Here is a 24,167-nt window from a genome sequence, read left to right as displayed (position 1 = left end):
TTGTTGGTAGAACTGCAAATTGGAGCAGCCACTCTGGAAAGCAGTTGTGGAGAATCCCCAGAAAACTTGGACTGGACCCACCTTTTGGCCCAGTTATTCCACTCTTCAGTTTATACCCAAAGGACTTAAAATTAGCATACTACCGTAACACAGCCACATCAATGTTTATTGCAGCTCAGTTCACAATAGCTAGATTGTGGAACCAACCTAGATGCCCTTCAACAGAGGAATGGATAAAGAAACTGTGGTATATATACACAATGGGATATTATTCAGCCATAAAGAAGAATAATATCATGGCATTTGCAAATAAATGGATGGAATTGGAGAATATCATGCTAAGTGAAATAAACCAATCCCAAAACACCAAAGGCCAAATGATTTCCCTGATAAGTGGAGAATGATAAGTGGGGGTGGAGGTGTGGGGAGGGAGAGAAGAATAGGGGAACTTTAGAATATGTAGAAGGAAATGAGAGGGAGGGGGGTATGAAAGATAGTGGAATGAGACAGACATCATTGCCCTAGGTACATGTATGATTACATGAATGGTATGAAACTACATCGTGTACAACCATAGAAACAAAATGATGTACTCCATTTGTGTACAATGACTCAAAATGCAGTCTGTAAAAAATTAAGAGACAAATTAAAAAAAAAAGAGTCTGAGCAGGAACAAATCAGAGGGAGATCTAAGATTCTGTTAGTCAAAATGTGCTAGACTATTACAAAGGTAGGGTAGAATCTTACAAAGCTTTCTAGGTGACTGATATATTCTCTGCCTTTACAGAGAATCACTACAAATAAAGGAAACATTACAGAAAGCACCAGGAAGGCAAAGAGAGATTACTCAATAGTGCTACACCATCTTTTTTTTTTTTTTTTTTTTGGGTGCTGGGGATTGAACCCAGGGCCTTGTGCTTGCAAGGCAAGCACTCTATCGACTGAGCTATCTCCCCAGCCCCTGCTATACTGTCTTAAAATAAAAAGTCAACTTACTTCCTTGCCTTGTATCACACCAAAAAAGAATATAAGTAGATGTAAAATTGAAATGTAAATAATGAGATCACTAAAAGATTAAAAAACTTATGGTAACTAACTCATCTGTGGGTAGGAAACAATTTTCTATTAATAAAACAAATAAAGCTGGATGTGGTGGCATACACCCAGAATCCCAGTGACTCAGGAGGCTGAGGCAGGAGGATCATAAGTTAGAGGCCAGCCTCAGCAATTTATTGAAGCCCTGTCTCAAACTCAAAATTTAAAAGGGCTGGAGAGGTGACTCAGTGGTAAAGCATCCTGGGTTCCAACCCCAGTACACTCCCACCACACACACAAAAAAACAACAGAAAGAGCTATAGGGAAAAATCCATAGGTTTGACTGAACAAAAATTTAGATTATTCTTTTCAAAAACCATAAACAAAAATAAAAGTGAGAGCATAAAGTGGGAGAAATATTCACAACAGATACCATATTTACTGGAGCACCTATTATGTCAGGCACCCACAAACACCATAAACTTTAAAGAAGCTTATATTTTGACTGGAAGAAATCATTTACAACTCCAAATATAATCTGAATTATGTCAACTCAGATGAGAGAGAAACTATGGCACACTCTCATGTCAGATGGCACAATGTCTTTTGTCGTAGCTACACGGCTCAGCTGAATGGCTCCTGTAGCACTTCAGCTCAGTCTGGTTTTGCAGATGAAGACTTGGCAAGCTGGTTGGGTGGTTGCAACAGTGGGCACAGAACTGGAGAGGAGGTACAAGATTTGTCCTAAACTTCCATTTTGCCTCTTATTTCTCTCCTTCAAGTTCACATGCAACAGAATACGAAGCCAAGTAAAAGCTGCTGGGTGTGGTGGCACATGCCTGAAATCTCAGCGGCTCAGGAGGCTGAGGCAGGAGGATCATGAGTTCAAAGTCAGCCTCAGCAACAGTGAGGCGTGAAGGAACTCAGTGAGACCCTGTCTCTAAATAAAATACCAAAAAGGGCTGGGGATGTGGCTGAGTGGTTGAGTGCCCCTGAGTCCAATCCCTAGTACCAAAACTAACTAAATAAATAGAAGTTTATTTATGTGCCTTTCACTGTGCTGGGTGCTTTACATGCATTATCATCATTTATTCTTCATTGCATTGGGGTGTAAGCAGTAACTATATTTTCCATATGAAGGGATGAAAGTTGGTAAGCTTCCATTCTACAATCACCATCTCTGTTAACAAAATGCTTTCCACTTGCTTTTTATTTTATCCAAGCCCAGTAGTAACTCCTGAGATGTCTGTGGCTTTAAAAATCCTAAGTTGCCCTTAACATGTATTTGGGGCAAAAGTTTTGCTGATCATCGGTCAAAATTATCTGATACTAAAACTCCAAAATCCTCAAGACTGGTTTTCTAGCTATCATACATTGTACACTCTGAAAGTTCTATCTGAAACAGGGATGATAATCCAGAACAGACTCATCATACAGGTGGAATTGAAAAAAATAAATGAAATCGAATCTGAGCATCTTATGCTAATTGATTGTGCTTCTAGCCCATGAAATGCATAAGATGAGCTTTGGAAAAGTTTTCTAATAATGGGTTAGACAAAGGTGTTCACAAAATCTCTTTTTGCTTTAATAAGCTATGCAAATTATTTCAGGAGCAACAGTTAATTGTTACTTATAATCTGGCTTGGTAATTTCACATATAAAGTTTTTGTTTTGCTTAGTAATAAAACACTTCAGAATATATAAGAAAGAAGAAAAAAAAAAAAAAACACAATATAATAGGCAGGTAAGCACTCATCATCCAAATCAGACAGATGTTAACATTTTGGCCTTACTTTAAAGTTCTCTCATCATCGACTAGGGAGGCTGGGGCAGAGGGATCACAAGAGGCCAGCCTCAGCAACTAAGGGAGTCTCCAAGCAACTTAGTGAGATCCTGTCTCAAACTAAAAAATAAAATACGGCTAATGTGTGGATCAGTGGTAAAGCATCTCTGGGCTCAATCCCTAGTACAAAAAAAAAATGTTCTCTTAAACCCATACATGCAATTCAAAAAGTTAGAGTAAAGATCACCTTATACCCACCCCAAGTCTATTTCCTAAAGTTAGTACATATCATTGTGATGTATATTTTTGTACTTTTACAATATATATGTGCATAACAATATGCATTTTTTTGTTTCATAAATTCACACAAATGGTGTTTTAATATTATATTCCTTTGTAACTTTTTCCCCCTCAAATTATGTTTATGTATGTTTTTAACAAGGAAGTCTTATTCATTCATTTTCACTGATGCAGTACTATACTATAAGAAAAAAATAATAGTTCATTTCTCCATTTCCTCTAACAATGGGTACTTAGGTGGTTTCCACTTTTTCCACTATTAGAAACCACACTCAAGAGAAGTCTTTTGTACGCCCTGCACCCATGCGTGAAGGTTCTCTATGGTTGACGACGTAGGAATGTTTGGTTGTAAGGGTATATACTTCAGTTTCTCTTGGTTTTGACAAATTGCTTTCTAAAGTGATTTTACCATTTATATGCCCATCCCACCACTAGAGAGAAATGAGTTCCTATTTACCCACATCTTCACTAACACTTGGTTTTATTACATTTACTAATTTTTCTCAATCTGATAGGTGCGAAATGGCATCTCACTGTGGTTTCAATTGGCACATCCCCGATTACTAGTGCCATGAAGCATCATCTCCTATGTTTTTGCTCACATGGTTTTCTTCTTGGGTGAATGGCCTGTTCATATCTAAACCTCTCCTCCTCCTTTATATCCTGAGTTGCTTATCTTTTTTTATTTCTTCTCAAAAACTATGGAAGGGCTGGGGTTGTGACTCAGTGGTAGAGCACTTGCCTGGCACGTGTGAGGCACTGGGTTTGATCCTCAGCAGCACATAAAAATAAATAAATAAAATAAAGGTATTGTGTCCATCTACAATTAAGAAGATTTTTAAAAAATTGTTGTAGTAGCCTAGATGCCCTTCAGCAGATAAATGGATAAAGAAACTGTGGTATATATACACGATGGAATATTACTCAGCCATAAAGAAGAATAAAATTATGGCATTTGCAGGCAAATGGATGAAATTGGAGAATATCATGCTAAGTGAGTTAAGCCAATCTCAAAAAACCAAAGGAGAAATGATCTCGCTGATAAGCAGATGATGATACATAATGGGGGGTGGGAGGGAGGCAAGAATGGAGGAATGAGGGACTGTATAGAGGGAAAAGAGGGGTGGGAGGGGTGAAGGGAAGGAAAAATAACAGAATGAATCAAACACCATTACCCTATGTAAATGTATGATTACACAAATGATATGCCTCTACTTCATGTACAACCAGAGAAACAAGTGGTACCCCATTTATTTACAATAAAAATTCAAAAAAATCGTTGAAGTAGTTCTTTATATATTCTGCAGCATAATCCTTTCTTATTTATATGGGCTGCTAATTAGTTCTAATGTGCTTGCCTTTTATTTTGTACATGATTTCTTTTGCTCATAAGCAAAGTAAAAATATTTTTCCAATCAACAAATCTAGATTAAATACTGGCCCTTTAATACACATTCCTCAAGGACTAAGATGAAGAATCTGTAGATAAAATTATACAATTCAACAGCTTGGCATTTCAGTTACAAATAATACAGAGGCATCTAATTAGGTGATCCCTGAAAACATGAACACAAATATTTTCTGGGCATTAACTACAAAACCCAAACACCTGAGTACAGATATGTAAAAGAACTTTAAAGAGACAGAAAGTCTCTTAGACCAGAGGACCTGATTAAATGTACTAGTATATCTAAGGAAAGAATTAACTGCTCACTAGTGGGTGAAATAAAATTGGTGGGGGGCGGGGAGTTTCCAGGAAAATGTAGGTATTGCCCATTCAAACGCAGTCCAGGGGATTAGTCTTGGCCAATGGATGTGGAGTACTTTGATTTAATTGGTAAGGGCAGGGCAAGAATTATGGTGAGTCTGAACCTGTTAGGCTTTATTAGCCCAATAATATCATTAAGTAATTAGCCAAGAGGCAGTATAACAGGTTAAAAGGGTGGGTAACACAGACTGCTCAATTTTTGGTTCCACCAATTACTATGTAATCTTGAATCAGCTCTAGTTCCTCTACTGAGAGGGTTGTTAGGAAGATCAAATGAGTTTTAAAAAATGCACCAAGCAAGTAGGAAACATTCAATGTTACCCAAACATCCAAAGGCCAAGGAAAGATAGGGGAAAAACACAAAATGGAATGGGCAGAAGCTGAGAGTAAACTTTGGAACTAGAGATATACCGAGGGAGCCAATTTGGATCCAATGAGCGGAGGAAGTAACTCAAAAGGGGTAATTTAGCCTTAGCTTTCATTCACTATAGCAATGTCCTGGACAGGAGAGGTAGCCGGTTCATTCCATTTTTTGCTAGTCAGAACCATACTCTGAAATTTGAGCAAGTAGAAGAATATGAGGGTGCCTGGTGAGATGTCAGAAGAAGATATGCTAAAACATATCCAGTCCTTGGCTTTGTTCTGCATAATCAGAGTGGTTGAACTGGTTACCACATTGCATTGTGAAATGGGGACAAGCACCTTCATTAGAAACCTGGCTTTGCTGGGCAGGATGGCGCACGCCTGTAATCCCAGCGGCTCAGGAGGCTGAGGCAGGAGGATCATGAGTTCAAAGCCAGCCTCAGCAATGTAGCGAGGCACTAAGCAACTCAGTGAGACCCTGTCTCTAAATAAAATATAACAAGGGCTGGGGATGTGGCTCAGTGGTTAAGCACCCCTGGGTTCAATTCCTAGTACAAGAAACAAAAACAAAACCAAAATCTGGCTCAATAGCAAGAAAGCAGGTGGGAATGGTAAGCACTCTACTGTGTCATATTTTCAAATTTTGTCCAACAGCAAGTTTCTAGACCCAAAGTTTTTAAGGTCTTCCATCAATACTGCTAGCATAGCTGTTATAGACAGTTCCTTAGTAGACAGTTCCCTTCTACATTTCCTGCCTCTTCTCCAGTCCTATTAATTATGGAGACTTTCTAGCACCCCTGTCCTACCTTGTTTTTTATTCCCTTTCCAGTACTGAGCAGCACCTCTTTCTCTTCCCTGATTCACTTTTGTCTCTTGTTTGCCTGCATTCTCTTTTAAATGCCTTTCTCACCATTGATGGCCCTGTTCTCTTGTGGTCCACCTCCCTGCCCCCATCTGTCAGAAGCAGAAATGCTTCAATTCCACATAGAGATTCAGTTTTTACTCAAAGAAAAAACACTTGTTTCCTCTATATTAATAAAAAACATGTTCAGATGGCTGCAAAGGGAACTGATGAGGTTTGCATGCATGTTCATATTCAGTTCCCCTTTGTGGCTAGCGAGGCTTGAAAAACACAGGAACACATAGGGTCAGCTCTTGTGGGGACAGACTGGAGGGTTCCAGATATCTGTGGCAAGGAGGGAGAGAAGGCAGCTAAGTAAGTCAATGTGAATTTGATGGTCCAGTGATCTCAAGTTTGTGATCCTGAAAATAACAGAAACTTTGAGTAATGAGTACAACGTAGGGCGGTGGGCAGAAAGTCGCCCCCTCTCTGTGAGCCTGGTTATCTTTCTCCAGCTATTCATGCTCTAGTATTGGAGGTATCAGTGAATTTATCCAGCTTTCAGGATGGAACACACTATTGGGAAGTAGCACAAACAGACTTTTGTTCTGGTTTTACTGAAAAGCTAGATTAATAATCTGGAAACAGAAAAGAAAGGGAGAGACTATAGAGGATAAAAAAATACAAAGGAAACAGCATGGCTTCATGGCACATTTAATATATCTTTTTTTTTTTTGTCCCCACTCTGTCTGAGGGTCTGGGGATTCGAACCAGGGTCCTTGTGCATGCTAGGTGATTGCTCTCCAAGAGGAGCTATCTCTTCAGCTTTCTTTCATTTAATATATCTTTAAAAATGAAGAAGAAACAAAACAACAGGAGCTCCACGTGGGACACGATGGGCATCCCTTTGCAAAGTACAATGTCTTTTTCTTTGAGGGATAGTACCCAGGAAACAGTGAACTCTGAGATACACATACTATATTCATCTCTAAGGAAAGAGGCAATTCACTGCACTTTAAGGGAAAAAATGTGTTGTTAGAGCTTTAAAATTACAAGCATATTAAAAGAAGTGAGGTAGATTAAAAATGACCCTGCCACTTCTCTCAGTCACTCTTTTTTAATCTGGATGGGCACTGAGACTTGATTTGACCAGTAAAAATATTGTGGCCAGGCGTGGTGGTGCATGCCTGTAATCCTAGCGGCTCAGGAGGCAGGAGGATCTTGAGTTCAAAGCCAGCCTCAGCAACTTAGCGGACCGTAAGCAACTCAGCAGACCCTGCCTCTAAATAAAATATAAAAAAGGGCTGGGGATGTGGTTCAGTGGTAAAGTGTCCCTGAGTTCAATTCCTGGCACCAAATAATAATAATAATAATAATAATAATAATAATAATATAAAAAATAGTATATTGTGGACATTATACAACATCTGAGCAAAGCTTTAAGACACCTTGCAGCTGCCAGTTTTGCTGTCTTGGAATCCAAAGATCATCTCATTGTAAATAAATCCAGGATGAAAAATCAAATAGAGAGGGATGTCCTGCCTGCCCAACCATCCCAAGTAACTCTCTAGACATGTGAGTGAGGACATCTTGAACCATCAAGCCTCAGTTAGTTGCCAGATGACTAAGTTGCACGAATGGTCCCAGGTGAGACTCAGAAGACCTGCCCAGCTGAGCTTAGAACAAACTGCAGAATTGAGAGGGAATGAAGGACTGTTTTGTTAAGCCACCAAGTCTGGGGGTGGTTTAGCATGCAGCAACAGATAAATGATGCATACAAAATGTAAATGAAGAGAATGTATGGAATGAATCTCTAAAAAAGTGACAATGAATTTAAGAAATTTCTTTAGCAACAAAAGACAATGCCCCAGATTATTTTACTTGGAAGCTCATAAGGCTTATGTGCTTATGTGTGCATGTGTGTGTAAGACAGAGAGAGGCAGAATTTTAAAACCTTTTGCAGGGTGGGGAGTAGTGAGGTTACAGAAGGTTTTGGTAACAGACCCTCTGTCCTCAGGGACACTAACAAGCACATACTCCCCCTGATGGAGACAGCTGAATAATGAGACAAACAGTTTAGGGTGACTTTTTTTTTTCTTCCTTTCCCTGGTACTGGGTATCATCCCAGGGACACTCTACCACTGAGTCACACCCTCACCCCTTTTTAGTTTTTAGTTTGAGACAGGGTCTCGCTATGTTACCCAGGCTGGCCTCCAACTTGTGATCCTCTTGCCTCAGCCTCCCAAGTTGATGGGATTACCTGCAAGCACCACTGCATCTGGCTAGGGCATCTCTTAAGATGAGGGAGTCTTCATAGGCTGACAGGAGAAAGTGACCACAGTGGAGGATAAAGGTGATGTCTCCTATGCTTTCTTCAAAAGGTGAAACATGCTTTAAATTACACTTATTAACTGCTATCATTACAAACCTTTTAGTACTATTTGCCTTTTACGACTATATCCATCAGTTGCTATAATTTTTTTAAAGTTAAAAACTGAAAGATGGTAATGAAAACTTTCACATACTAAAATGTCAAGACTTTCTTTTACACCTGACTGTGCAGAGGAAAAAGGGGAGGGGAGGAGGCAGGTGGCGGGGAGGAAAGATAGTGGAATGAGACAAATATCATTACCCTATGTACATGTATGAGCACATGAATGGTGTGAATCTACAGCGTGTACAACCACAGAAATGAAAAGTTGTACTCCATTTGTGTACAATGAATCAAAATGCAGTCTGTAAAAATAAAAATTAAAAAAATAAATAAATATGGCAGCAGAAAACAAAAAGGACTTTCTTTTTACCATTCGGATAATATGGCTGTGAACATTTTACCAAGGTGACTCTTGTGAGAATTACTAGTATAAAATAAAACAAAACAATCCCCAAAGGACACATTCTATTAAAGGCAGGTAAGTGTTACTCGGTTTTCATCTTAAGGACAGAAATCCATTGTCTGTACAATTATTTTTATTCTATCACTTTTAAAGTGGTTTTCAGCTACTAAAATAAAGTTGATAATTTTATCAGAGCTTAAAATGAAAACAAAAAGAAACCCTAAACTTTTCTATTGCTTTAAGTTTCCAGTTAGAAAATAGTGCAATGCGGACAGCATCAGTAGCTGATAGCAATGGGTTTATCAAAGACCAGTGATATAGTGCCCTCTGCTGGCCAAAGCACCACGCAAGCAGTGAACCACTTCCAGAATGCGTAAAAATTTAACGCAGGCATCTTCTTTCCAATTTTCTTCTAGTAGATATTTCTGGAGATATGGAACTCTAGAGATCTTATTATTTCCAAGATTCAATGCTTTATTTGCAGTTTTATTAAAATAACATATTTTAGGCTGGTTTTCATTGGAGGAAGAGAAAGATGAGGCAATAGGAAAATGTTATAAACTGTGCTACATGTGCTTCTATTTGAGAAATAAATAAAACAAGACTTATTTAGAATGATGCCTTAAAGTGATTGCTTCAAGTCTAACATATCTCTATCAAAGGATTGCCAAGATGCAAATGCCAATGAAACTGTGGATTTAGGCAAGAATCATCATCAATGGATGCTAAATCCATGGTATGGAAGGGAAACATTGAAGGGTCTCAAAATATGACCCTCAGAATACTTATAATTACAAAGGGAAAAGGGTACCTTTACAACGGGAGGTTGGCAGGAGTTAGTAAATTTCCAGGCTGAAATCTGGAAACATACCTAAATGAGATACATTTTTTGGTTACCTTATTCAAAATAATAAAATAGACTCTGTGAGTACTATCTTATACTGTGAGAGTCAGTATAAAGTACCCTATAGGAACGTAGGCTCCGAAATCAGACTACGCGGGGTTACAGTATACTAGTTGTATCACCACAGGCAAGTCACTTATCCTATGTGGATGTAAAACTATCATCTGGAATATGAAAGTAATAATAGCATTTATTTTAGAAATATATTTAAAATTCAGTGGCTGTCATTTATTATTATTAATCTTTCTTCTTTTCTCCTTCCTTCCTTCTTGTGCTAGTGATGGAATCCAAGGCCTTATGCATGCTAGGCAGGCACTGTACCATTGAGCTACATCCCCAGTCCTGTTACTGATTTTTTTAAACAGTGGTTCTCAGAAAAACTTGTTACTTCAATACTTGGTGCTCTGAATATGAGAAACTGAATGCAGATACTAACCTACTAACCAGTACAGGAGGAAGACTTCAGATACTCAGTTCTTCCTCATCTCTTTCTTTCCCCCCTTTCAATAAGGATGGAAAGTGACCTGGAACAAGGACTTAACTTTAAGATGATTTTGTCTAGAAATCCAAAAGAAGTGATTGGTTGTTGTTTCCCAGGGTCTGGATGTGATACACACACACACACACACACACACACACACACACACACACACAAAATCTATTCAATACAGTGGACTAAAATATTTTTAGACTCTTATCAAATGCTTCATTTTCAGAAATCTTTACTTCTGTATTTTCAAAGAACCTATAGGAAGAAATGATTGATTGCCTGGCTGGTATGGTTAAGCACGCCTGTAACCCCAGCTACTTGGGAAGCTGAGAAAGGAGGATCACAAGTTCTAGACCAGCCTCAGCAATTTAGTGAGACCCTGTATCAAAATTAAAAAATAAGGCCGGCGTGGTGGTGCAAGCCTGTAATCCCAGCAGCTTGGGAGGCTGAAGCGGGAGGATGGCAAGTTCAAAGCCAGACTCAACAACTGAGCAAGGTACTAAGCAACTCAGTGAGACACTGTCACAAAATAAAATAGAAAAAGGGCTGGGGATGTGGCTCAGGGGTTGAGTGCCCTGGATTCAATCCCTGGTACCAATAAATAAATAAATAAATAAAATATTGAAAAGGGCTGTGGATCTAGCTCAGTGGTGAAGCTCCCCTGGGTTCAATGCCCAGTACCATAAAAATAAAACAACAAACAAATAAACAAAAACTAGAGAGAGCCAGAGAAAGAGAGAGAATGGGTGCTTCTGAAACATGATGTGGCTCAAATTTAATTCAAAGATGCCAAAATTCAAAGACACTTTTGCCTTGTCTCACCTGTCGCTAAAGTTTGTCCCCTCCCCTAAACTTGCTAATTTCTCATCTGCTTTCCACCTCTGAGGTGAACCTAATTCTTGTGACCACCACTGAGCCCACATAGTGTTTCTGTGCTGTGCATTCTTAATGTGCAGCCAGCACATTGAGGCCTCTATGAATAGACAAAAGTCACAGTTGAGGGACAGTGAAATTCAGATCATTAGGTTCATTTATGTTTTGTCATTACACCTTCCTCAGAAGGCTAATAACTTTTCTGTGCAATTACAAATGTCCAAACTTGGGACTGTATTCTCTGCTGTTTTTAGCAGTACTTGAGACAAATGCTCCCACTACTTGTTGAGAAATCAGCTCTTGTGAGCAAGGAGAGGTCCTTTTTCTGCACCCCGGGTGGGACGCCCATGATAAGAGCTGCTTGTAAGCAGGAGGTGAGGGCCTGAGCAGTGCAACTGGAAACAGGGCTGTGGCCAGACACCACATCCTGAATAGAGCAGGGGGCTCAACTGGCCTTGAACAAACCACAGCTTTGAGCAACAAGGCTGTGCCTCGTTCCTTCTTAAGGTGATCATTGCTTGGGTGTGTATTGAACTGGGCAAGACTTACCACTGACCCCTTTTTAGAAAAATTATCATCTTTAGCTTGCGATGTTCTGATGTGGACAAAATGAGGCAGGTCTTCTCCTCCTGCACAACAGTCTTCTGATGCCCTGAGCTCCTGATTGGTCAGACAGAGTGTCCAGAAGGCCAAGCGCAGCCGGTTTAGACAAGAGCTTGGACGGCCTAAAATAACTTTTGAGTTGAAGCACAAAGGTCCAAAGCTGTCCTGTGTTCTCTGATTTCTGACTCTCAGGGAAATTGATAAGGGACCCTAATTCTAATTCCCAAGAATTCATGTGAGTCAGGAAGGCTGTCATTGTACCCTTGCTGTATGCAGCCCACCGAAATGATTGACCACATGCCTGCCCTTTGGACCATTCTCACTGAACCACTCCAAAGGAATTCTGGGGCAATTTACATATTACAGTTGATACTCACACAAGTATCAAGGAAACTTAGCACAAGACAGGACTTGAATTGTAGGAAACTAACACTTCAAGGAGGCAGATCTTGAGGGTCAGAGTAGAACACTTAGGAGATAAGTTTTTGGCAGGTGATACAGGAAGTAATCAGAACTGAGGCAAGAGCATTTGGACTCTTTCAACAAAAGCAGAACTTTGAAGAGGAGAAGGATGGGAAAGATGAAGAACTAAAGAAAACTCCCACTGATCTGAATAAGAAAAGTCTCAAGGGGCCACGTTTTGCAGAGATCCTGCAAAATACTAAAGTATTTATTACACTTTATAAATATTAAAGTATTTATTTATTCTTGACATTTCTCCTCGACAAGTAATCTTTTTCTTCGTCTCATGCTCTCTGATACTTCTTTTCTATCCGTTACAACATTTCCCAATTTCTTAGGAAAATGTAAATAAAACTTGTCTGTTATTTCCATTAGGAACACAAAATCACTTAAATCATGAAAAATTGATACTGATATTGCTGGAAAACAAATTAGCTTAATGAAGTTCAGTGCTTACAAAGACTGAAAAGAATGGTCTTTATTTCTTCTGTAGTCAGTCCATTTCTGCTGCCTCAGAGTCTAGAACAGGAAACCCTACCTGAAGGAAGTTAAAAGCACTTGAAACTGGACCCTAGTTTATTTCTCCTACGTATCATAAGGTGACATTATTGATGGGCAAGGAAAGCCAGTAATTTTTGCTTTCTGAGGCAGAGAAAGAGGTTGCTTTAAAGCTAATTTACTAGTTGGGTCTACCTTACCCACACTGCTTAACCTCTTCCAGCCTCAGTTTCCACCACCCACCTCCAGGGTTCTTTTATGTAAAATCCCTGCTTCACAGTTGTCGTTCACCAGGTGTTCTCTTCTCGTTCCTTCTTTTGCTTTCACAAAGCCTTTCAGAATCACTTCGACTCACTGTTTCCTCCCTAAAAAGGGCAGCATTTGAAGTCTGTAGCACACATCGCATATGAATCTAAATTCGTGGCTTGCTTTTGGAATCTCTCTTATATTTCCAGAAATCCTGAATTAGTTTGTGGCTAACAGACTAGTTCCGGGACCTCTGCACGCCATTGAAAACACAGTAGGAACTCTGATGAATATTTGTTGAGTGAATTGCACTGTTTAAGAAAAATACAGAGCCCTAAAAATCAAAACAGTCCAAGAAGGTAACAGTGGCCACACTTGGGAGTTGTCCTTGGCAGAGTCATTCCCTCCCCCACCCCACCCCTTCCGTTTCTTCTCCCTTCGTCTGGCATTTTAAATTAGCAGCAGCCGAATCATTGAGGTGTTCACTGCTCCTTAACCTTTCTTTAGATTTACAGAACCCAGAATACCTGGTGATCTTCTGGGAAAACAATGTGTAACACCCCTCCTTATTCTTTGAATATGTACATCAACTAACACAAAGCATACAAATTGTTGTGATGTTTAACTTGGAGGAGAGTCATGTTTGTAACTAGACCCAGGAGGTCAGGGTCTATTGGGACATTCGGGTCCCAGGGAGTTAGGGGAGGAGACACAAGCCCAGGAAGATCAGAAGACAACTCCCCACCCGCTTCCTGCCCATTGTCCCATTACATTTCCATTCTCTCCATACAAAAGCCCTTTTGTGAACTTCAGTTCCCCAAGATGGAACTTTTAGCAAGGTAGCTCCCCTCCATCTTCTCAGGGCCGGCTTGAATAAAACTGGTTTCTTTTCCACCATCTCCCAAGTCTAGACTTTTGAACAGTGAACTGACAGACCTGGATATGGTAAAAAGAATTGGCAAAATTTACATCTATTCAGGTGCTTTGCCTGATAAATGGTCTGCCAATGGTTCTGACTCTGGTTCAATGATTGCTTCACATTTGTGGTAGATGTTAAGATGCCCCCAGTGATCATCACCTCCTGATATTTATTCTTCCCACAAGTCAGGTGTGGCTCTGGGTGACTAACAGAACACTGCAGAGGTGACAGTGTTGACTTCAGAGGCTAGATTTTTTTTTCTTTTTTAAAGAAAGGTATTCCAGCTATGGACTTGTTCTAGTGAATTACTTGCTCTAAAGAAAGCTAGTCACTGTACTGAGAGGACAGATGGCTGGGTGACCTGGGGAAACTTTTATGACCTTTCTGAGCTTCAGTTTTCCACACCTTTAAAATGGAAATATTTATTTCTCAGGGCATTATGAAGATTAAATAAGAATTGCATATAAAGCTAATAGCAGGAAGTCTGGTACATAGGAAGCTCTCCTGAAATGTGATACTTAATGGTGGTGGTGGGGATGATAGAAGTTCTAGTGGCAGTGAGATAGGGATTTAGGATAGAGGGAAACCCTGAATCTTAAAGGAAACACCCTTGAGCCATTGAGATGTAAAAAGCATAGTAGTAAATCTTGAACAACATGCCCTTGGCTTCTGCAATGGTAAAGTGAGGGAAATACGCAAGCAGAGGAAAACTGGTGTGAAATCGTGCGACTCCACCCTGGATCAACCTACAGTACCGCCCCTGACACAGCCCTTCCATAAGTATCGGACCCCCACCCCCAGCCTAGGTCGGGGCTGGTTCTTACTCTGAAGGCAGTTCGTATTCTTGAATGCTTATCTACCTTCCTAAAAAAACCTCTGTCTCTGCCTTTGTCTGGCTCCTGCTGAAATTCTTTTCTTCCAAGAACCCCCACTGGTCCTGAGTTGAGATCTCCCTCTCCTCGCCGAGCTCCTCTCAGACCCTTCTCCAGAGACTTCTCTTCTCCTGCAACAGCAGCAGGTGAGTGGATGTGAGGCGTGAAGGAAAGAGGAATCCAGGATGAGCCCTAGGTTTTTGGCTTGAGTGACTGAAGGAGCGATGGTATGTATCATACACTGAGTTTTGGGGACAATGGAGGAAACAAGGGTATTCTTTTTTTTATTTTTCTGAGTCAAAGATGCTTAAGCCCTAATAGGTAATATTAAAATGATCTTTTAATCACTTGGAAACAGCATTTCATTTCCATTCTTTTCTAAATTACTTTAAGCTGCTTTTTTTGGCGGGGGGGGGGTGGTGTCAGGAATTGAACCCAGGGCCTTGTTCATCAAGCTGCTTTTTTTTGTTCTTCCTTTTGTGGTGCTAGGAATTGAACCCAGGCACACAGCTCTACCACTGAGCTACACCCCCAGCATCCAGCCGGTTTTTGCTCTAAGTAATTCCTTCCAGGAACATGAGAAATTGCTTAAATAGATATGATGGGAATTCTAGAAGTCAAATTTCTGCAATCAATAGCCATGTACCCTGGATGAGTCATTATTTTTTTTTTTTTGGTACCGGGGATTGAACCCTGGGGCACTCGACCACTGAGCCACATCCCCAGCCCCTTTTTGTATTTTTTATTTAGAGACAGGGTCTCACTGAGTTGCTTAGGGGCCTCACTAAGTTGCTGAGGCTGGCTTTGAACTCAGAATCCTCCTGTCTCCGCCTCCCGGGCTGTGCGTGCCACAGTCCCTGCTAACTACCCTTAATTAAATGATGGCAAGCATTGCAAAGATGCACAGCAGCAGGACAGGCTCCAGAAACTTCAGAGAGTTTTCGCTTTTGCTTTAGAAAAAAATATTAGCAAACATCATAGAGAATTTATGCAATCGGCATGAAATAAGGTTTAAGTGTTGGGAGTTATGAGAAGTAGCAGAGTGCTTTTATTAATTTTAAATGATTTACTAATAGCTAAAGTGCTCAGACTTGATAAAATTAGATTTCTGTTCTCTGTTCTCTTTTTTAGACTCCCACTGGTTTAACTGCCCTAGGAAGGTAGTGCTTGAGGCAAGTTTGACTCCCCAGATGTACACACTGGGCTTTCATTTAGTTAGTCATTCACAAACTGACTAAAAATGTCATATATAAAATTGGTTTCGTAATTCTTTATATTATAACTACTCATTTGATCTGAGGCCTATTTGCCACTTCCCAGGATTCCCCAAATTCATTACAAATGATCCAAATAACGTACTACAGTGGACCCAAAGCCCTCAGTGCTCTCTGTGCTGACAATGAACTTCTCTGGGTCTCAGCTTCTTCAACCTTAAAATGAAAGATCTCAACTCAGACATGATCATGAAATTCTAGTCCAGTTGTATGATACTTGATTCTGGAAAGCTGTTCTTAAGAAAACTTGGAGTGTGTTTGCCTCTATTCTTGATAAAGATGGACAGCAAATAAGCTACCCATAAAGGATATTACAGATAAGTTCATGGAAACATTTGTACCAATATTTATTGGTTTCCCTCTATCACTGTGTCACATAAAATTAACTAGCTATGGGGAATTAAACCTTTGAACTTAACTGCAGCCAAGCATTCTTCATAAAGCTGAGGTATAACTACTAGTTCATGAAATAATCATAAGGAAATATTTTATATATATATATATATATATATTGCACATCAACTTCCTCTCACCACAGAAATAGAGAAATGAGGGCTTTTTTTTTTTGAGGAGGTGGTTGCTACATTTACCATAACTACTGAATTTCTTCAATGCTCAGTTTAATTTCCTTTTTCCCCTCACTGTAGTTGGTGTCATGCAAGAATCTATTTACACTGACTAAGAATACTGGAAGAGTGAAGATCAGAGAGTTGTAAGTCTGAAATTTGCATTGCTACCTTGAACAATATAACCTTAGTTGGCATAAACAGACAGGTAAGGGTGATTATTGATTTTAGCTTATAAATTTGTTTTATAAGAACTGTAACAGGTCTAAACTGTTTAAATTTTGAAAACTGGTAATTAGGAAAGGCAATCAGCACATTTATGTAGAGAATATTAGTAGTTGTTATAAGTAGAGAATATTAGTAGTTGTTATAAGTTATAGAACTTTTTTCATTTGTCAAATTGGCAGACACACAATGTGTACGTGAGTAACTTGACAGGCATTCTAGTGAGGTGAATGTCGACTTGGAGACATTTTCTGGAAAGCAATTCTGTATCTGCAACATGTCATTTTGATTTGATTTAAATGTAAAGATATTTCCCAAAATTTGGAAGACAATTTATCTCGTAGTTTTAAAATCACAGTTTATTTTTAAAGGACAGGTACACAGTAGACACAAATTTTGGAAGTGAAAGATGAACTGATTTTCCTTTGCTACCTTGAGGTCCTGCCTTGAGACTCAACATCGACTGTCTGTTAAAGCTAGCTTCTGTCAAAGTCTTTTACCTTTCTTTTGTTCAGGAGCATTTGCTATTGATATTCACAGAGAAGCACCATTGCTTTGCTGTTTTTAGTGTGTTATGTATTATCCACACAAGGCAAAGGCTGGTGCTTTTCTTTAATATCATCATAAAAGGAAACTCCATTCCTTAGGGAAAATCAAAATCTACTTTGAGCAGATAAATTTCCTGAAGAAATAAACTGCCTCACTTCATTCTTTATTTGACTGATTTTTAAATCAGTGAAGTTACAGATTAGGTTTTATATATTTGTAACTGCATCTACACTAACTGCAACCAGATTGCAGTTCTCTGATACAAACTCACTCTGAAGCATATGGACTGTTTTCTAAATAAAAATCACAGAGAAATAAATAAAATGATGAAGACAGGGGTAGGTATTAATTAAGTGTCTCAATGTTTGAACCTGGAGACTGCACAGAGTTTAAGTTTTTAAGTCTTTGAGTGTAGACTGTGTGGTTTAAAAAATCATTTTGAAATTATAATATCATATTTGGAAAAAATGCCTAGTTCTGTAAAAATTGACATAATTTTAAAGCAACCCAAGAGGCAGAAAATTAATAAAACCACAATTCTGAAGAGGGATAGAGACTAAAAAAGCCCTCAGGAGCTGAGGGCTGAGATTGGCATACGATAAAAATTTTATGCTTATCAAAACAGAGAATGCAATGTTTTAAAAAAAGGATTGAGAAACCCTGTTGTAGATCATAAATGAGTGGAGAATGCGGTGCTCAGAAAGCAATAGTGAAGAACAGAGAGAAATGTGGCACGTTCTGAATAGAGATCATGATTCTTATTTGGCCAGAATCCAGTAATTTGTCTTTGTTATTTACTGCCTGAACAAAATAAGGAAATAAGGAGAAAAGTAAGAATGAAAAAGAGCTCGTCATTCTTCAACACTTCATGTGTACTCTGCACAGCAAGAAAGATTTAAAAATAAGACATAAAAAGGCAAAAACCACACCTGCGTTTATTCTGTGATTAGAACAGCACATCCTCTAAACAAATTTAAAACTGAAAAATCCAGATACTAATTACACATGAGGACACTTGAGGGCGCTCTAGCCAACAAGCACAGCAACTACAGTTCTGACATGATTGTAAAGTCAACTTATTATTGAAAATATGACAGTTTAACATTAACTATTTGAAGTTAAAAATTACTGATGCCCTTTGGCAATGATCCTGGGATTTGGGCGTCTATCCTTGGTCACTATGTTTTCCTTTATTTAAATTTAGGCTCTTTCCTGAGTTTTTGTTCATGAGGAATTGAGTTTACTTCTGGATTATGAAAAGGGGCTCTTAATAGTATTGGGTTATAGAGAAGTGTTTTAAACCTAGCCAGGAAAGACTATTTGCATGTAGTTAATGTATTAATTAAAAAGAGTCTTATCCCTCTATTTCTCTCTTTGGTACTAGGGATTGAACTCAGGGGTGCTCTACCACTGAGCTATACCCCAGGCCTTCTTTTGAGACGGGGTCTTGCAAAATTGCAGAGGCTGACCTCAGACTTTTGATCTTCCTGCCTTGGCCTCCCCAGTCACTGGAATTACAAACTGAATTGCTGTGCCCAGCCTATCTCTCCTTAAATGTGGAACAAAATACTTATATAATACTTTCCTTTGCCCAGCATGAATAGTTTGCATGTACCTTAAATTTTCTAAAATTACATTTCTAGGCAAAATTTGTCATCACTTACACATTACTTTATGATATAAGAACTATAAATTCTTCTAAAGTCAAGTTTTAAATCTCAGGCATTTATTTCTTTGCATCAAATTTTGTTTTTTAGACAAAAGCACTATCCATCACAATAAGAACACTTCTTTTGTACTTCAACTGGACAACTGTGATTAGAAAAGGTAAGAAGCAAGCTATTCCTTTTTTCCATCCAAAACATTTTGTAACTATTTTATTTCCTCCGTTGCTTTTTTTTTTTACTCTTTAGCTTAAATACTATGCATAATTTGATATAAAATATCTGCAATTCTGTTCTAGCTCCTGTGGCAAATTCAAAAAAATCTGATATAAATGAGGAACAACTCAACATGCATTCAACCATCTATGATCTCTTCCACAGCTCTGCCAATCATTTATACTGTGCTTTGTATTGTCGGTCTCTTTGGAAACTCACTTTCTCAGTGGGTGTTTTTAACAAAAATAGGTAAGAAAACATCAACGCACATCTACCTGGCACATCTTGTGACTGCAAACTTACTTGTGTGCGGTGCCATGCCTTTCATGGTTATCTATTTCCTGAAAGGCTACCAATGGGAATATCACTCTGTACAATGCAGAGTGGTCAATTTTCTGGGAACGCTGTCCATGCACGTGAGTATGTTTGTCAGTCTCTTAATTTTAAGTTGGATAGCCATAAGCCGCTATGCTACCTTAATGAAAAAGGATTCCAAACAAGAGACTACGTCATGCTATGAGAAAATATTTTATGGCCATTTACTGAAAAAATTTCGCCAGCCCAACTTTGCCAGAAAACTGTGCATTTATATATGGGGAGTTGTCCTGGGCATAATTTTTCCCATTATTATATACTACTCAGTCGTGGAGGCTACGGAAGGAGGAGAGAGCCTGTGCTACAATCCACAGATGGAACTAGGAGCCATGATCTCTCAGATTGCAGGCCTTATTGGAACCACATTTATTGGATTTTCCTTTTTAGTGGTGCTAACATCATACTATTCTTTTGTCAATCATCTGAGAAAAATAAGGACCTGTACATCCATTGTGGAGAAAGATCTGACTTACAGTTCTGTGAAAAGACATCTTTTGGTTATCCAGATTCTACTCATAGTTTGCTTTCTTCCATATAGTATTTTTAAACCCATTTTTTATGTTTTGCATCAGAGAGAGGGCTGTCAGCAATTGAATAATTTAATAGAAATAAAAAACGTCCTCACTTGTCTTGCTTCAGCCAGAAGTAGTACAGACCCCATTATATTTCTTCTATTAGATAAAACGTTCAAGAAGACACTATATAATCTCTTTATGAAGTCTAATTCATCACATATACAACCATATCGTTGACTTCTGGATGGAAAACACCATGAAACAGCAAAGTGTTCATGTGACTCTATTAGGGACACTAACCTAAATGATTAACATGTCATATCTTGGTTGACAGCAGGCACCAAGAAAGCCTCTCTGGATTTTAAAAATAAGTAAATATATCCATAAAACTCGCTTAAAGTTCTACTTATATTGAAAGTTGAGACGGCAGAGATTTTCAGAGGTGAAAGACAAGTGTACTGAAAGGATACCACCGCATATGAAAGCAACCAACCATTTTCTGTTTGAACTCTATTGTGGATCTTCTCTCCAGAACACAGTATTTCATGACTGTAGGATAAAGAAGCAAATGGTTTATGGGTTGTCTGCTTTGTACTAAGAATACAAGAGTCCATCTTAGAATACAAAGGTTAGCATTTGTTTTGTTGGTAACACACAAAATTTTACGAATGAGTACAAGAAAAAAATAAGAAATGTCCTCACGAAATGCATGAATAATACAGTATAAAAATCCAAGGTTTTATGAACGTATTTATTTGAAGTTATCTGACTCATGTTACTAGGAAAGGCAATATTCATTGATTCCAATATTTAATGAACACATATTACTTATAAATATGCTTAAATATTTGGATTAGGCTTTGTCAAAATAAAAAGCTAATACATCATTATAATGTGCCCATCTTCATCACATTTTGTGTATTTTCCTCTATATCTAATATAAAAATGTTATTACTGGTAAACAGTACCAGGCATGTCAATATATTCAATTAATTTTGTGAAATGAATGCATGTTAAAGCAGTATCATTGTTAAAGATTGGACCCTGAATTTAGACTCCCTGGGTTCAATCCTGGTTCCATATCTTATTTAGCTGGACACTCTTAAGCAAATTACTTACCCTTTTTACATGTTTATTTTTTCATTTGTAGAACAGAAAATACCACCTTATTCATAGGCACTATTATTAAATCAGATAATGTCACTTGGCACTTGCTATGTGCTAGGCACTCTGCTTATATGCTTGACACGTATAATTTTAATCATCACAACCATAAAGTATGCCAATTTACTTGCTGATGAAAAACCTGAAGAGCATAGTTAAGCAAGCCCGATTTTCTCCAATATCTAAGTAAATATTCAAGAAGTAAGCATTTCTTAATGGTCATTTCTTTCTTCCATGTAATCTTGTCAGTAAGACAAATGATGGTGACTGTATTCTGTATCATATACGTTATGATCTTAAAAAAGTGTAAATGTGTTGTCTTCCCCCAAAGATCATAAGCACCTTTGGAGCTATAATCAGTTTTCTATTTCTCCTCCTTTGGTACTTGCATTCTCTTTTTCGATGAGAACCAAACAAAAACAGTTGAACAAAATCAACCAATAACTATAACTTACCACTTAGTTAGAAACTGCTTAAAGATTCATCGTTTTCTCCATGTGGCAATTCCTTCAGTGCTCAAGGAGAAGTTTAAAGTAAGTTCACATGACACTTCCAAGTCTTTAACTTCAAAGCATGTTTTATTACTGAATTGGAACTGTAGAAGCAATTCACTGTATAGATTCTCTAAGAGCCATGTTCAAAATTATTAGAGATGGTTCTGACACATTTGTGTAATTCTCATTAAAAATCAATAAGAAAAAAGTAAATGTTTGTTCTTTTTATTTCAGTGCTTAAGTGAGAGATGAAAATGTTCAGAGGAAAGTCTGACCACATTCCAGCTTTAAGTATTTACAGTAGATATCTAATCTTTAAGAGTAGATTTCTGGTTCAATAATTTTCAGACAGAGAAGGTTTGGGAATTCCAAGTGATCTCCCTGTATGCTGTCTGTAAATGGAGGTGTCCATTCTAGTGACTTTCTAGACATGTGGATCAGAATAACTCAAAGTTCATCAGGAAAGTTCCTGAGATGCCTGGAATTTTCCACAGGTGTAACAGTAGTTTTATTCTAAGAGGAACTGAGATGATCGATAACTTTCATTTAACACACACTGTACTATATTAAAAGTCACTGCACTTAGAAGCTTAAAAAATTATTATTTAAAAAATCACTTTATAGCTGTACCCACTATTTGAAATAAAAGATATCAAAGTAGAGTTTCCTACATTTAAAAAGGCAGGAGAAGGTGTGCACAATTTCTCTTTAAGTTACTCTTTTTTTAATTGGCTTATTTCAGTTATACATGACAGATTCCATTTTGATAAAATTATACAAGCATGAAATATCTTCTTCTAATTAGGACCCAATTCTTGTGGGTGCACACATGGTGTGGGATTCACTTAGGTATTTCAAGTTATTCATTCTGATAGGAAACTCCATGTACTGAACTATACTAAGCATACAAATTATAATTTTTTTTTTGTTCTTTATAGTTTTTTTATGACCATGTTTATCTTTACACCATAGATGCTTTCCCAAACAGATTGAACCATGCTGAGTTTTTCTTAAATTGAATTGAAAAACTGGCTATTTAATGTTATAGTAAATGTTTTATATAAAAAAATCCTTTTCTAAATTTACTCTAAAGTTTGGATTTCAGAGAAATGGTATTTATAATGTGTTTGTGAGTTATGGTCAATCACAAGTTTGGAATTTCAGAAATCTTGAATTTTGACTTACAGGTTAACGGGATTATCTTTTAACAAGAAAACAGGCATGACATATGCTTATTTCCCCTTTGATTCTTCCCATGTACACACTCATTAAAGCAGATTTCAAATTATTAATCAGGAACACAAACCATTAAGACTGGCAAGCAATATTCAGGATGACTACCCAACCTGGAAGTGAGTCTGTCCTCTCTGGGTAGGAGAGGAAGATGGCCCATCCCAATTCTAATTTGGTGAGGACTTGTGGCCTATCTCTGGTTTTGCAGTTTGCAAGGGTAGAAGCTGTTACAGGCAAACATGTGAAGACTTGTGGCCTATCCCCAGCTTTGCAGCTTGCAAGGGTAGAAGCTGTTACAGGCAAACATGTGAAGACCAGTGAAAGAGAAGCTTGCTGGCAAACCACAAAGGGAACACAGAATGGACACTGGTAATTCATTAAGTATTTCAATTGTGCAGTCTAATGCTTGCAACCTTCTGATGGCCCCCAAATTCCAATGGGACTGATATCACTAGAGAGAGTTCCTATAGCTAGAAAGGTTTTACACCTGGCAGAGAAACCTCTGGCTACATGACACACCACCACTGGCTCAGGAGAGGAGTAGTGAAAAGAGCCACTTTCAATAAGAAACCATTTATCTCTTTCCCCCAATAAATCAAGGAGTTTTGGTATTTGGAAGGGTAGGATGGGAGGAGAAAGGCATACATAGCAGTTAGAGATGCAAGATAAATTGATGATCTTATAATTTGAGTTTTCTAAGTATGATTATTCAAACAATGTGCACATGTTCAACAACCTTAAAGAAGTAATGCCTGAGGATTGACAGTGTGCTTCTTATCATAAGGAATAAAAATTTGCATTTTAATTACAATTAAATTTTTTAAATACAGTACGAGGGGCTTTTGGGAGTCACGGTCATAGATACCAAAGAAACGACAGTAACCATAGGCAAGAGGAAGGAATACTTTAAGAAATCCACAATGCTGTGGCAATGAGTGTTATATGATGAACACACATTTATAATAAAGTCAGGCCTTCAGCAGGTGAAAGGAGAACTGAGATCAGAGGGGGAGCAAAGGGCAGCTAGGCGTGTTGACCACATTGCAAGGAAAACCATTTATAGGAAACATACCCAGAAACACTAGGGCGGGAGGTCTC

General features: G+C 38.3%; 2 protein-coding genes across 10 annotated transcripts in view; one reads left to right on the top strand and one right to left on the bottom strand.

Annotated features, from left to right (window-relative positions):
• Window positions 1–24,167, bottom strand: part of CASK (calcium/calmodulin dependent serine protein kinase) — a 358,268-nt gene that overhangs the window by 153,409 nt on the left and 180,692 nt on the right. The window lies entirely within an intron of this gene.
• On the top strand, window positions 13,571–22,429 carry GPR82 (G protein-coupled receptor 82). Of its 2 annotated transcripts, XM_079122962.1 has the most exons (3): window positions 13,571–15,021; window positions 16,731–16,842; window positions 19,166–22,429. In XM_079122962.1, the coding sequence occupies exon 3, from the start codon at window positions 19,405–19,407 to the stop codon at window positions 20,413–20,415; it is 1,011 nt and encodes a 336-aa protein (XP_078979088.1). In that variant the 5' UTR covers window positions 13,571–15,021; window positions 16,731–16,842; window positions 19,166–19,404; the 3' UTR covers window positions 20,416–22,429. The 2 variants fall into 2 exon arrangements, with proteins under 2 accessions (XP_078979088.1, XP_078979087.1); XM_079122961.1 differs by having other exon boundaries at window positions 13,571–16,842.

Source organism: Sciurus vulgaris (genome assembly GCF_902686455.1).
Source record: "Sciurus vulgaris genome assembly, chromosome: X".
Lineage (NCBI taxonomy): Eukaryota > Metazoa > Chordata > Mammalia > Rodentia > Sciuridae > Sciurus > Sciurus vulgaris.
The sequence above is the reverse complement of the archived record's forward strand: the minus strand, read 5'-3'. Positions and strand labels throughout refer to the sequence as shown.